The sequence below is a fragment of the Pelecanus crispus genome, chromosome 8 (genome assembly GCF_030463565.1).
Source record: "Pelecanus crispus isolate bPelCri1 chromosome 8, bPelCri1.pri, whole genome shotgun sequence".
NCBI classification, from domain to species: Eukaryota; Metazoa; Chordata; class Aves; order Pelecaniformes; family Pelecanidae; genus Pelecanus; species Pelecanus crispus.
This window is the reverse complement of record NC_134650.1, coordinates 46,953,464-46,967,247: the sequence shown is the minus strand read 5'-3', so window position 1 is coordinate 46,967,247 and position 13,784 is coordinate 46,953,464. Positions and strand designations below refer to the sequence as shown.

The following is a 13,784-nucleotide window of genomic DNA, read 5'->3' as shown; positions in this document are numbered from 1 at the left end:
CGGATGTCAGCATGATGTCACGTCAGTATTTCTTACCAGGAAACAGTATTTCTAGCCCTATTTTCAATTTTAAAATTTTATCAAATGTCCTTTAATAATCAGGGAAGTAAGATGGATATGGGACTGCAAGAAATTATGTTTTGGCGAGGAATGAGTTTGATAAGAAATAACGAGGATTTGCCATTTTTGTTTTCCACGGAATAACCTCTAAGCAACAGCTGATTGTTAAATCAGCCCAAGCAGTTTTTATTCCATGCTGTTTTAAAAACACTAGCAAGTTTTCCTTTATTTGCTTCTACCAGGCTCACCACACTTAGGGCAAAATAATTTTTGCATGTTGGCTCTACGTAAACTCAGCATCTGGCCACCAAGGAACAGAAAGGTGATACTGAGGATGCCTGGGGCAGAGTTTATCATGCAGAGAGCAGCTTAATAGGTGCAAAACCGATCAAGAAAAATGACAGCATCTTTGGTTTGCTTCCACCATTAGAGCATATCATTACCTTTCATGAAGAATCGGCAGGTGGGACGTGGCCTCACTTTTCTGTCGCTGGGGTCTTTAACTTCTCCTTCTTCTAAGTCATCATCCTGGAACAGACAGACAAGCTGACATTTCATGTGGTGCATTTTCTGCAGCGACTTGACATTTCACAATATGGTCAAATATCAGTCACTGAAAACACACCCTGGAGCAAAACACAAGAGAAAAGCAATATAAAATTACAATAAATACCCCTCAGCATCTTCGCAATGTACTGCTACAAACAGGAAGATCAACTTCAGTGTTTCAAAGGTGACTGCAAAACCCTTCAGGCGTTATGGACATCTTGGGGCCAAACCACAGACCAAGGTTTCAAGCTGCATCATTTTACCTGATAAACGCTTAAAGGCTCAAAATCAACAGCACAGTGGATTAAGCTCTTATACCTCAGCTGGACGAGGCTGGCTGTGCGCTTTTAGCTGGCAGTACGTGCAAGGCAGAGGCAGCTTCACACTCGTTCGAGGCAAATGAGCTAAATCGTGTTACCTTTCCTTCCCGCAGGCTAACAGCGTGCGCACTGACAGCTACCATGGCTCCGCTGGCGTGGGGAATACCACTGCCCTCCGGAGCATTTAAACTGGACTGTCCCCTGCTCGGCACTCACGTCATCCCTCTTCAGCTCAAGCCAATTTCTTCTGTTCATTGATTTAAAATACCTAGCGGTATTCCTGCATCAATGCAATAACCCGATACAGACATCACACACCTATACATCAAGTTGTGAAGGATGACTGCTATTACAATAACTGATTATAAAATGCTTCGCCACAACGCTGAGCGACAATCTCGCACGCAAGCTTTTCAGGAAAAAAGTCATCCATATTTCTTCCAGTCCTCTCTGGCAACAACTTGACACCTTCCCTTCTACTCCTCAGCTCCACACAGGAGCTGTGAAGCAGCTCTAACAAAACTCGACGTTATCCCCAGGCACAGCAGCCCCAAGAAGAAATTCTGGGAGATGGAGGTTGCTTCAAAGATTAAGAACCACAGGGGACAAGCGCGAAATAACAGTCATGAAACACCTCCGGAAGAGGTGTTGAAGTTGTTGAAACTTTAAAGAACAAGTTGTTGAAACTTTAAAGTACCAGCCTTTGCCTTTGTTCTCCGGGGGGGGGGGGGGGGGGGGGGGGGAAGGCCTCCACTGGCTTCATTAAGCTGCATCTGAAAAGTCAAAAGGAGCTAAAAAGAGGTGGCGATGCAGAAGGCAAAGGCATACATGACCAGAGAGTTGTCAGAGGTATCTGGCAAGGAAATCAGTCATTTATCCTAAAGGGCACCCTGGCCTTCCCTCGCTCTGCCTCCATTCCGCCGCCACAGAAGTTTTCAGCATATGAAACGCATCTGAAGAGGGAGCATCTGGTGGAGGCTTTCCCTTTGCACGGCAATGGCAGCAACTCTGTGGCAGCGACAGCAGTTGTCTACATGGAAAAGATTAAGAAAGTTATGTACTTTGATCACTTTAGCAGGGAAAGGAGGAAAAACCATCGCTCGGCTGTGGATAAACAAAGGATGTACAGAGATGGGTTAACAGCCTCTGCTGCTGCATTCCTCTGAGGGCAATACAAGGAGAGCTCTCCTGAACAAGAGCAGATTTTAAAGACTACACATATATATTCAAATTAAAATTTGCATTAATATTTCCCCCCCCCTCCAAGACAGAACTCTGAAAGCAGAATGAAACGCAGAGATATAACAGTTTCCCCCAAAGCTGGGGATGGCATTCAGCGACGCATGAATGGTATAACCAGCTCAACTCTGCTTCTTTCAAAAGAACTGTGTGAAGTCTTTGCAAATGCTGTACTTGAACAAAAGGGAAAGTATTTATTTCTGTGAGGTCTCCTTGGAATCAGGCAGCTGGGAACCCTGTTATGAGTTAATGTATGAAAACCAGAGTACAGATTCATCTTGTGCTTTGTAAGGAGTGCGCTCCCAAGAATGCCTTAGACTCTAAAGGAAAGCATTCATATTTTAATCAAGAAGCAGGCATGGAGTCAGGACTCCAGGAATTTTTTTTTCCCCCTGCCTGGACTCTCCCACAACACACTGAAATTCCTTCTAACTGAATCAGAAATACACAAAAATTTAGGAAAATACATATGTGTTTAACAAAACCACCTGCCAGAATGGGCACAAAAAAGAAAAATAGCATCACCTTTTTTTAAGCAACAGAACTTGTCAAAGCACCGTTAGAGTGAAAAAAGCATTAGAGTAAAAAATACATAATATACCAGTCTTCAATAAAAAGGGAGGAGGGTCTCTCCAGCAAGGCTCTGTGAGCTTATAGAATCACAGAATCGTTTAGGTTGGAAACGACTGATGACCTTTCAGATCATCAAGTCCAACCATTAAGCTTCCTGAGCGCGTGGCCAGGTCAGCTGCACCGCAACGGGGACTGGACAGCAGTGCCATCTCCCGAGCCTGAACCCTCCCCTCCTTGGCTGAGAAGCCCCACCAGTGACCCCATCCACAGCCCATTGCTTCCTTGCCTGGTCACCACGATATTCTCACAGCACTGCCCCGACCCAGCTGCGCGGGAGCACTTTTGGCTCCGATAGCCAGGAGCAGAACCAGCCAGGTGCTCTGGACCAGCGACTTCTCCTTGGAATACTTTGCATTCCCACTATCTGGATTCAAGTAAGGTGTCCACCAGACCAGGAACCCACAGGAGGGTTTCTACTCTAACTGCTCAAATCGCTTTGTCCTGTTTTCTTCTGCCTGCAAGAGGGAAACTGGTATTAAGCTGTATTAAATACAACTGCTGTACTCCTACCTCAAGACAAACATGGATAAAGAGTGCTATTTGCCCTAATCATCAATGCAATCAAAACCAGTTTTTGATTTTTCTAAATAGCTGCGTTTGTGAATCAGTAGCTACTGGGACTGCACATCCTTGAACACACCACCCAAACCACGCGCAGGGGCTGCCTGGTCAGGCACTTTCCAGAAAGCTCAGCACCCTCCGTTCCTCTTCCATGCATCCAGACACCACCAGAGCCCAACAAACAGCTCAGGGCCACGGGCTTCCCACACACACCTGATGCCTCAAGCACACGGCAGCCACTCTACAGCACCAGCCTCTCAACCTAAACTGACAAGACAGCTTCTGAACGCCTAATCCATGGCTAAGTAATTTGCTGTCAGTATCACTCAAAAGTCCTCCGAGAGCTGAGGTAGAACAGTTTCTTCAAGCACAGGAGCCTTTCCATATTCAACAGGAACAAAGCTTACTTGTGACGGCTCTGACGATATTCGGCACAAAGTTTTTCTACAGTACGTGGCCCCAGACATCCTAGCCACTGAGTTCAGGACTTAGTACACAGTAACGTTCTTACCTCCAAAGAAAAAGCGTTACTTGCACACTGGGGACACAGTTAACAGATATTCGTGTCAAAGAAGAAAGAAGGCATGGCAGTCTAATAGCCAAACAGTTCTGAAACGCAAGGATAGGTCTCTCCGTGCAGGACTTTGCCCACCTCGGACCAGCTCCTACTTACATCAATTTCTCCATCATCAATTTCTCCATCATCATCTTCTTTCTTCTTCTCCTTGAGGGGATCCTGGCTGTCTTTTTCATCATCACTTTTGCTGCTGGATTTTTTCTCATCTTCATGGGCATCGTCTCCTTTCTCCTCTTCCTCATCATCCTCACCAGCAGCTTTCTCGCCATCCTCCTCTGCAGCAGCAGCACTTGGTTCCTCAGGAACTTCCTCATCATAGTCCAACTCATGCTCATCTAGTTCACGGGTGACAGAGGACGCTTCATCACCAAGGTCATTTGTCCGGTCTTCCTCCTCTCCTTTGCGAGGCAGAGGGCTCTTCAGCTCCCCGCTTTGCTCATTGTTGTCAGACTCCTGTGACTTGGTTTCGCTTAAGCGGTCCTCTTCATCTGAGTGGTTCTCCTCTTCACCATGACTCAGTCCCCTGGCTGCCGCCTCCTCCTCCTCTCCCAGGACGCTGCCTTGCCCACCCTCTCCATCAAGTTCCCGCTCTGAACCACTCTCCTTCAGGACTTCGTCATCGGAAAGCTGCTGGTCCTCTTCATCAGGAGAGCAGGGGTTTCGCTCAGGGCTGTCGGAAACGTCCATCAGTACCTAATAGTCTGCAGAGGGTAGAAAAAAAACCACTTGTTATGGGGAAACAAGCTGGGAAATCAAGAAAGGCTCACCGTGCAGCATTTGTACTCTCGTATTTTACCTCCTAAAGAAGAAAAGGTTGCTTGAATTCACGAACGTGCTTTATCATAGTACCTTCAAGAAGAAAATACAGAGTTTAAACTGCATAAAGAACCGAGTCCAATATTGTCCCAGACTAGATAAAAGAGTGCTACGCTCCACATACGACGGAGCTGGAGGTTGGAATTTCATCTGCAAGCTCTAATAGGTGAGGCCGCACGAGCACTCCCACCAAATCACCTTAGGTCAGAAATCCCAAGGTAGCCTCCTCACCCCAGGCACAATCAGCAGTGGCATTTCTTCTGTGAACAAGCGAGGGAGTTTCAGACCATAGGACCAGGTTTGCAGGTGTATTTTGTAACCAGAAACACGTGGCACTGTAAATTGCACGGATTCCTAAAGAAGCACAGGAGCACAACTTACAGTTGTTCTGGAAAAACAGCCTATATATTTACAGCACTTGTTACACTGCATCCAGAACAGATATGAAAGCAAGGACAGTATGTGTTCATGAAAAGTCTTGGATTTTGATTCAGGTTTAATTTAGACAGTGCACGTATTGCCATCTAATCTCCACCCGCTTCATACAGTAAAGATTCAAAATTCCTTCAAAGAAGCAGATCAACTTCCTAACTGTCTGCATCACGCACTTTTGCTAGAAGCTCGGTATGAACATGTGCTTGGTATGAATACGTTAAAAATTAGATGTCTGCTTAGAATAAGCACAATAAATGCAACAGAAAGGGACAAGATGTAAAGCAGGAAAAAAACCCAACCTATACATCTATTTATTTAACTCCAGAAAACAAAAACCCCATGAATTATAGCAGAACTGTGACCCAAGGAACTGGTTGAGCTGTCTCTTACTAGGAAGATTACTGGTTCGCATCTAGCCAAAAGCTCTTGGTGATTAAAAACTCTTACCCTTCGGCTGTGGTCTCTTGCTGCAGCATGTCCTTAGCCCTATAAACAACGACTGCAACTCCTTCCTTGCCCCCCTCAGCCATAACCAACGGTGCTCGGCTGCCTCGGAAGAACCCAGGCTGAGAAAGGTGTCTCGGCAGGTTTTCCAGCACCGAGGCAGCCAACGCTCAGAGAGAGAAAAGCACCCACTGTAGCTCTCTGGTTGTACCAGCGGAAGAGTTCAACAGAGGCATTGAGACCTCTGAAGGTGGCACCTTTCCAGAGGACTAAATTCACCGTTTGAGTATACGCCACCTCCTCCTCCTCCACACCCAAAGGTCTGTACAGGAACAAGCTTGGGCAGCCCTCAGACAGAAATGAAAAGCTAAAGACAAACCCAAGGCTTACAGAAGCACATTTAAGGCTAAAGAAAAGCCATGGGGTTACAAATCAACAGGATTTCTTCACCTTATCGCGTTTTACTTCAGCTGCTCCTAGCTACAACCTCCCCACAAGCACATTCACTGCTGGTGCAAAAAAACATGGCATAAATTACCAGATTTTTACCTGTTACCTATAAGACCTTTGGAACAGAAATGCTACAAAACCAAGACTCTGGTAACTCCTTTAAACACATCCAGCAATCCTTCCTGAAATAAAAGTTACTACCACTAGGCAGCTCTGCACTACTTAACCTTTTCCTGACCTACCCCATCACTTTTCTCTGCTACGCTCTTCTGACTGGTTCTGCATAGTAAAGGTTCTTATTTACTACAGGTTATTATTAACCATCGAAGAGCAAGAACAGACAGGCAGAAGGCACACCAAGCCACAGCATCCAAACAGACTGCCACGCGCTGTAAACTCAACCAAAGTGAACCCAAGCCTTCTCAGCATCCAAAACCCAAAACATTTTGGTAATGACAGAACTGGGGATCTCAGTGCTGAAATAGGGCAGGAGGGTAAGCGCGGAGAACCGGCAGCGTCTCTTCCGTGTGTTAAGAGCCCATGCCTGGAAATCAGGAAGGCACGACAACTTGGTTACCCGTGCTACTCATCTGCTCCTTCATAAACTTTCCAGGACCAGGGCTGTTGTATTTGTGTCTCGTACGCTGCCAGATGTACTGTCATCGCCGAGATAGCATCTCTTGCCTTCACTGTAGTGAAGGCATTATTAGCTGGTATTTGCAGCAAACTCTCGAGATGAAAGTCACACTCAAGAAAACGCTGCTCGTTATACTCTGGGAGGCTTGCAGAGAAGGAGCTAAGAACATTTCTCAAAAATACAAAAGGAAAAGCACTCCCAGAAGCAGTACAAGTCGATATGTCAGTACCCGGCAACCTTGCTCTACTTCATGCCTCCAAAGCCCTGCGCAAACATCAGCTAATTGATAAACGCGAGGATGATTCTAAACACTCGGGCAGCAGCAAAGTCACATTTTGAGCTTCCTACCGGCTACTCTTTGCTTCTCCACACATTTGAAGAAGTTGGCTCTTGCTCACAACCAAAGTTGTGATTTTACTGAAAAGTTAAAAGCCAGATTAAAAGACAGCAATTGCCTCCTGGTGATAGCGGCCCTGGGCAATTAAATAGGATGTAATCGGAAACAAATTATATTCTTACTGAGTATACAAAGGTTGATGCTGAGTTCATAAATGCTTGCACAAATTGTTACTGGCTTTAAGAGCAATTTTACGGCAGCAATTTTAATTGCCTAAGTGCCCGAGAAGTTACGCTTTACGTGCATGGAGAACAACTTAGCGTATTACATCTGAAAGGTCAGCCTTAAGAGGCCAGTAGAAATACAAAAACTGTCAAGTGCAGATGTATTCAGGAAATTTGTTTTCTGATTTCTTGCAAATAAGGAGCACCAAAGAAAAAGCATTTAAGTGAACGAGATGTCTTTCCCCATTCGACATTGAGACCTTTGGAGGGATGGGGGAAAACAAATATGAATGCATTCTCACCACCAGCTAAGGTGATATGTAGAAAACATTCACCTCCACCAGCAGCTATTAAAGCTATTATAAAAATCCAGTGCGCCCGTCAGTTACAATAATTTCCTATTAACTTCCATCGGCAGAAATGATAAGAAACATAATAAATGACAGCCCAATTGAGAAGAGTTCACGAAATCCAGGCAGTCTGGCTTCGGTGCGCACTTCCCTGGATTCAAGAAACAGCAAGTTCCCCTTTGGCAACGGGCTTTACGTCCTCCCCGGTGCCTCTATCCGCGCAGGCAGCGAAGCAATGCGCAGAAGGCACTTGGAGCTCCTACGCTGCCTCTTACGCCGAATTATTTCGGTGAGAGCCACAGTTCAGCTAGTCTCCAAGAGCTGATGCTCCAAGTTCACCGGCAGAGAAGAAAAGATACCCCAAAACCTAATGAACCAGATTTTTCCTTCAATCTTATGTGCAACAGCACAGAAATGCCCCAAAGCAAACCCATGATATGCAAAGGTAAAATCAGAAGTGGGAAAAAAAAAAACTTAGGGAGATGGAAATGAAAACTGTCAGATTAATGACGGAACGGGACTAGGTAGCATTTCTGCTGCAGGATGGCAAGAGGCTGCTCTAGCAGCCATCCAAAAGTCAGGCTAGCCTCTCGCTCTCTGCCACAGCAACTCCTCCTGCAACAGGGGAGACTGAGCGTCGACAACGGGTCCTCCAGCCATTCCCTTGCCCTGGGTAGCCCAAAGGCTCTGAGCCCAGGAGAAAAAGCCAGGGAAGAAGGTACAGCGTTCCAGCAACAAGCTTATGGGCAACAGCAACGTCAGAGAAGCACAGTCTGAGATGGGAGAATCCCTCATCACTGACTGACCCAGGCAGTACGACTTGCAGTCGCCCGCTTGTAGAAAAAAAAAGAAATAATTGAATGTTATGAAAGGCAAGAGTACCGTAGCAAGGATTTTGTGAAGCACTAGAGTACTTGCTCTAGCCACTGAAGCTTCCTTTCAAGCTCCAATGGATTTATTCTTTGCACGGCAGCCAGTTTAACTCCAGTTTAAAGCACGTGTCCCAAGCACCATCTCAGAATAATCTGCAAATCACAGTTTATCCCAAATCTCTGGAATCGTGCAAGGGTTTTTTTCTGAGGTGGTTTTTTGTTTATTTGGGGTTTTTTTTTGCTTTTCACTCTCCTTTAGTTATACATACAGGTGAATACCAGAAAAATGTAAGAAAAATGACTACATGGAAGTATTTCAAATTGAGCAATACTGACATAAGTGGTAGAGCAGAAATGCACAGGTTTCATCCCTCATCATAAGCTTGGAATTTTTGTGCCTTAAAACCAAGCCAGTTTCCTACTGTCTTCAAAACCAGTTATAAAAGCAAAAAATTAACCTTCTAACCTACAGATAAGACTGTTTGACTTTTAGCTTAGGATGATGGGGCAAGAACCAGGTGTAGAATAACGCTTCTCATTCGGCGGTGTTTTATCTTCAGAGGTATCTTCAAAATTACAGGTGGTTCAGGCAAAGCCAACTTTGCTCAAAGCTGCGCAACCCCTTCTATTACAAAACTGGCTTCATTTGCTCAAAGTGTGTCAAATTTTCATTTTCTGCATGTCTGAAGCAGACTAGTTCAGAACAGGTCACTAAGCCTTTCAGGCGAGGTTTACAAAACCCTCACTTTGCCAGGCTAAACAAGTTGGTACAGCCCTTCCATCGAGAGGCTTTGGAGCAAATGCTCCAAAGTGGGGTGCACTTGCAGCCAAAATCATAGAATCATAGAATCGTTTAGGTTGGAAAAGCCCTTTAAGATCATCCAGTCCAACCATTAACCTACACTACCAAGTCCACACTAAACCAATCAAGGGTAGACCAGACTGAACCATGTCCCCAAGTGCCACCTCTGCCCGTTTTTTGAACCCCTCCAGGGATGGGGACTCCACCACCTCTCTGGGCAGCCTGTTCCAATGCTTGACCACCCTTTCCATGAAGAAATTTTTCCCAATATCCAATCTAAACCTCCCCTGGCGCAGCTTGAGCCCATTTCCTCTCGTCCTATCGCTAACTACTTGGGAGAAGAGACCAACACCCACCTCACTACACCCTCCTGTCAGGTAGTTGTAAAGAGCAATAAGGTCACCCCTCAGCCTCCTCTTCTGCAGACTAAACAACCCCAGTTCCCTCAGCCACTCCTCAAAGAAAATTGTCTTTTACTACCTCTAGAATCACTTGTGCACGCCTTGTCGAGTTGAAAGCCCCTTAAAAACAGCTCACACGTTCTCGGTAGAGAAACTGAGGGTATTGGAGCTAAACTTTCCACCTGCAGTAAGCACGTGCCACCCTCCCAGGTGTGAGCCAGATGGCACTTGCTGTCCCCACAGATAACTCTTGGGTTGAGCAAGACTTTTGCTCCAGCTGTTCCTCCTGGGGTTCTCATGCCTCCAGCCAGTCGCTGTTGGCTTGGAGCGTCCCTGCCAGCGCTGTGATCCAGCAGGATTAGAGACAGTCTCCCAAAAACATAAAGTGAGGAAAGCCCCTATGCAAGAGGCCCGAGGCTTTTTGACCTTGTTTTCAGTAGCAGCGCCTTTGGGCCACTGCACTCAGCTACAACCGAGAACGCCTGGCAGTTTTTGCCAACCTAAGCCTGGCCCTTTGGTCACGGGCTATCCAGGAATGATGGAAAGCACTCTGAAGAGACATACCTAGCATCACCCGGGAGCGGGATGGAAAAGGCTGGAACAGCCCGGTGCCCTAAGGGACACTCAGCCGCAATGATCTGCGGCTTTCTTTGGCACAAACCTGCCTTTTCTCCCTGCAGCCCCTCGCCTCGCTCCCCGTACGTGCACAGGCTGCTGGAAGAGGCACGGACAGCACCCTCGTTCGGCACACAGCCCTGACTTGCCTCCAAGGCGGCCGGTTCGCACCCAGAATCAGGTCTGGCGGAAAAGAGTGGCTTTTAGCTACATCATACATACGCAACAGGAGGCAATGCTGAAGTTTCACAGACCGAGCTCTAGAATTTTTCAAATTAGGGAACGAAGCATTAACTACTCCTTAACTTTGTCAGCATTTCATGGCTTGCATACGGTGGAACAGAGATGCTCCTTCTAAGCTAAGCATTCATGTCGCCGTCCTCACCTGCAAGGACTTGGATGCAGTAATGAAGCGGCTTGCTTTGTTCTCTGCTCCCTCTTAAGTCTCATAGCCTTACTGAAAAACATTTAAAATTACACAGATTCCCCCCTACCCCTCTCACACAGGTAAAAAGGCACTGTACATGGAGGAGGTGTGAGGGAAATTTAAATTAATCTGCTTCAGCCACATTATAATATATATTTTTTCTAAAGCTTAATGATATCCAAGACTTTTTTTAACTTAAAATACAGCATTGAGATTAAGAAGCCACAGCACTAGAGGCAGTAGGAGAAAAGCCCTTTGCTACTTAAGTTACTTTTTAAAACTCAACTTCAATATTGCCAGGTAATCCCAGGATACACTTTAAATAATATTTTTAACCTTACACTTTCGTTAGGTGATTTGCCCGAGGCAAGAGATAGACGAGTCAGAGCACTGGAATTCTTAGCAGCAGGTCTGTTTTCCAGATCAAGCCCAACTTCTACTCTCTGTTAAATGAACAGCATCAAAAGGTACAAAACTAGAAGGGAGAAATGCCAAGCAGGTTTCAGTCTGCGGTCACACATGTACCTCGTACGCCGCTCTAAGGCAGCGCAGTGTTTCATGAACACACATTCTGGATCCGCGGCTCTCGACAGTGCCTATTGCTGGCAGGAGGCTCCAATTCTGTTTCTTATTGCTCTATGCTGTGCCGTTTTCAATTAGAACTCACGAAAAGTTTGAGCAGCATCTTCAGTTAAGCCAAAGTTAAGCTTTGCGTACAACTAACTGACTTGCTGCTGCAGGTAGTGTCTTGGCAGCAGATGAAGTGGAACTAGTACGGAAAGGATTACCTCAGGGTGGCAGCTTACTCTAACCCACTGCAGCACCTACAGGATCAAGCTGTGAATTAAGACGGGATTTGAAACAGCCACCAAGGAAAAAATACTCCTGGCATTATTTCCATTCATTAAATTCCTCCCTTCAAGGCCAAGCCTTTATATGGTGCCACAAAAAGCTTTCTCCAAGTCAATAAGGAATCCACCTTGGATACAGTAAGGGAACCAACGGCTCAGACGGTTCCAGCACCTCCGGTAGCAGGAAAGCACTGAGCACCCTACAGAAAACTGGAGCTTGACAGAGCCATCAGCTTCAATCTTGAAATCCTACAAATCATCAGTCAGATGGCAAGAACCAAGCGCATACCCAACTTCTGTACCCCCCCAGCAGAGACCTCACAGCTCCCAGGCTGGTCAAGGGACAGAGGGGAAGGAAAGAAGCAAGGAACCTCTTTGCTTCAGACAGAAATCTTTGTGATAGAAAGGAGAAAAAACACTTTCTAAGAGCCAAACAGCTCGATGCAAAATCAAAAATGTTTCCATTGATCAGATACATGAAAAGCAGGGGTTAATGCAGAACAGAAAAGTTCTGCAACGTGGTCTAAGTCAAGCCACGAGGACAGGCGAGAAGAGAAACACACTGCCAAAAGATTTTGGGAACAAAGAATTGGAAAACAGAAGCGAGACAGAAGCAACGGGCAGGAACCACAATGGGGCAAAATTATGGAAGAGTAGCGACAACAGGAGGAGAAGGAATTAAAATGCCTCGTGATCCAGGAAAGGAGCATCCCATAAAACTGAAAAGGCACATAGAACAAAAGCAAAGCACGCAGTCCTTTGCTTTGAATGAAACTATGGTTGTTAATAAGGTTAATTAACCCAAATACACACTCAGCTGCCATCCTTAGAGAAGCCCTGACTTTGAAGATGCATAGGAAACTTCAATTACCTAGCAGCTGTCGGGAAAGCTTTTAATGCAGAAAACTGAGCTGCCTTTTGGTATTAATTTAAGAGAACTGCTTGGTGACAGCCATTTTCAGCGAGCTGATTTTTAAAGAAGAGCTCAGAGAGCTCTGATCCGGAACATTAACCACTGCTTTCTGCCAGGCAGACTTCGGGACTGAAACCCGAAGAGAAACAGCGCTGCAAGCAGCTGGAGTTTGTTTTCACAGTGTTAACTGATTTTCCTATTGCTGGAACGCACATGGCTCTTCCTGCAGCTCTCCGCTGGCAAATGCTAATTTTGAATTATCAGTGCCTTATCCCACGACAGAAAAGAAGTATGATTATACCTGCATTCTGGGGCATTCGTGGATAATCACACTCAAGAGGCTAACTTGACTCAGAACATTGGATCAGCAGCCTTGCAGAGTTGTCTTGGTTAGACTGCGAGCCTTCTCTTAAATCTAAACAAATCTCAGGAAGACCAGGAGAAAGAATTCACACCTGGGAGGTGCCGCTCTCACTACAGCCAAAGCAGCACCATTAATGGCTGTTTCGGAAGAGCTGAGCTACCGGCGGCAGTACAAGAAAACGTTATTAGTGTGGACGCCGGAAGGACGGCTCCGAGAAGAGACAACCCTGCTGAGACGACTCACAGAGGGAATTTAAACCACCCACAGCGGCTACGCGGTAGAGCGCTTGCAAAGGTAACGGCAGCTCTGAGCGGTGAGGAGCGCCTCACAGCTCCTGCTGCGCCAGGCGGGCAGCGCAAACCCGTGTTACGCAGGCGATGCACTCACCTGCTGCAGGACGGGCCCCCAGATGGGACGTACGCACCCACCCGCCGCAGGACGAGCTCCCAGATGTGACGTACGCACCCACCCACTGCAGGACGGACCCTCAGATGTGACGTACACACCCACCCACTGCAGGACGGACCCCCAGATATGACGTACGCACCCACCCGCCGCAGGACAGACCCCCAGATGTGCCTTACCCACCCACCCATCGCAGAATGAACGCCCAGACGTGACATACCCACCCACCCATCACAATAATGGACCCCCACATGTGACATACCCACCCACCCACCGCAGGATCGGCCCCCAGATGTGACGTACCCACCCATCCGTCATAGAATAGATCCCCAGATGTGATGTACCTACCCACCCACCCATCACAGTAATGGACCCCCAGATGTGACATTCCCACCCAGCCATTGCAGCATGGGGCCCCACAGGTTCCCGGCCCTTCTCCCCGTGCCCCCCCAGCACCTCCCTTACCTCACGGGGCTTCCTGCCAGGCTGAGGTCCTCCTGCT

The 13,784-nt window shown here is 46.7% G+C and overlaps 1 protein-coding gene across 3 annotated transcripts in view; it reads right to left on the bottom strand.

Annotated features, from left to right (window-relative positions):
- The window catches only part of ZC3H18 (zinc finger CCCH-type containing 18), a 50,311-nt gene extending 36,527 nt beyond the window's left edge, over positions 1–13,784 (bottom strand). For all 3 annotated transcript variants that reach the window (XM_075715298.1, XM_075715299.1, XM_075715300.1), the window contains exons 1-3: positions 13,748–13,784; positions 4,036–4,640; positions 504–588 (exon numbers count right to left, since the gene is read on the bottom strand). In XM_075715298.1, coding sequence (XP_075571413.1) covers positions 504–588; positions 4,036–4,626 — 676 coding nt within the window. In that variant the 5' untranslated portion in view covers positions 4,627–4,640; positions 13,748–13,784. The remainder of the gene's footprint in view (positions 1–503; positions 589–4,035; positions 4,641–13,747) is intronic.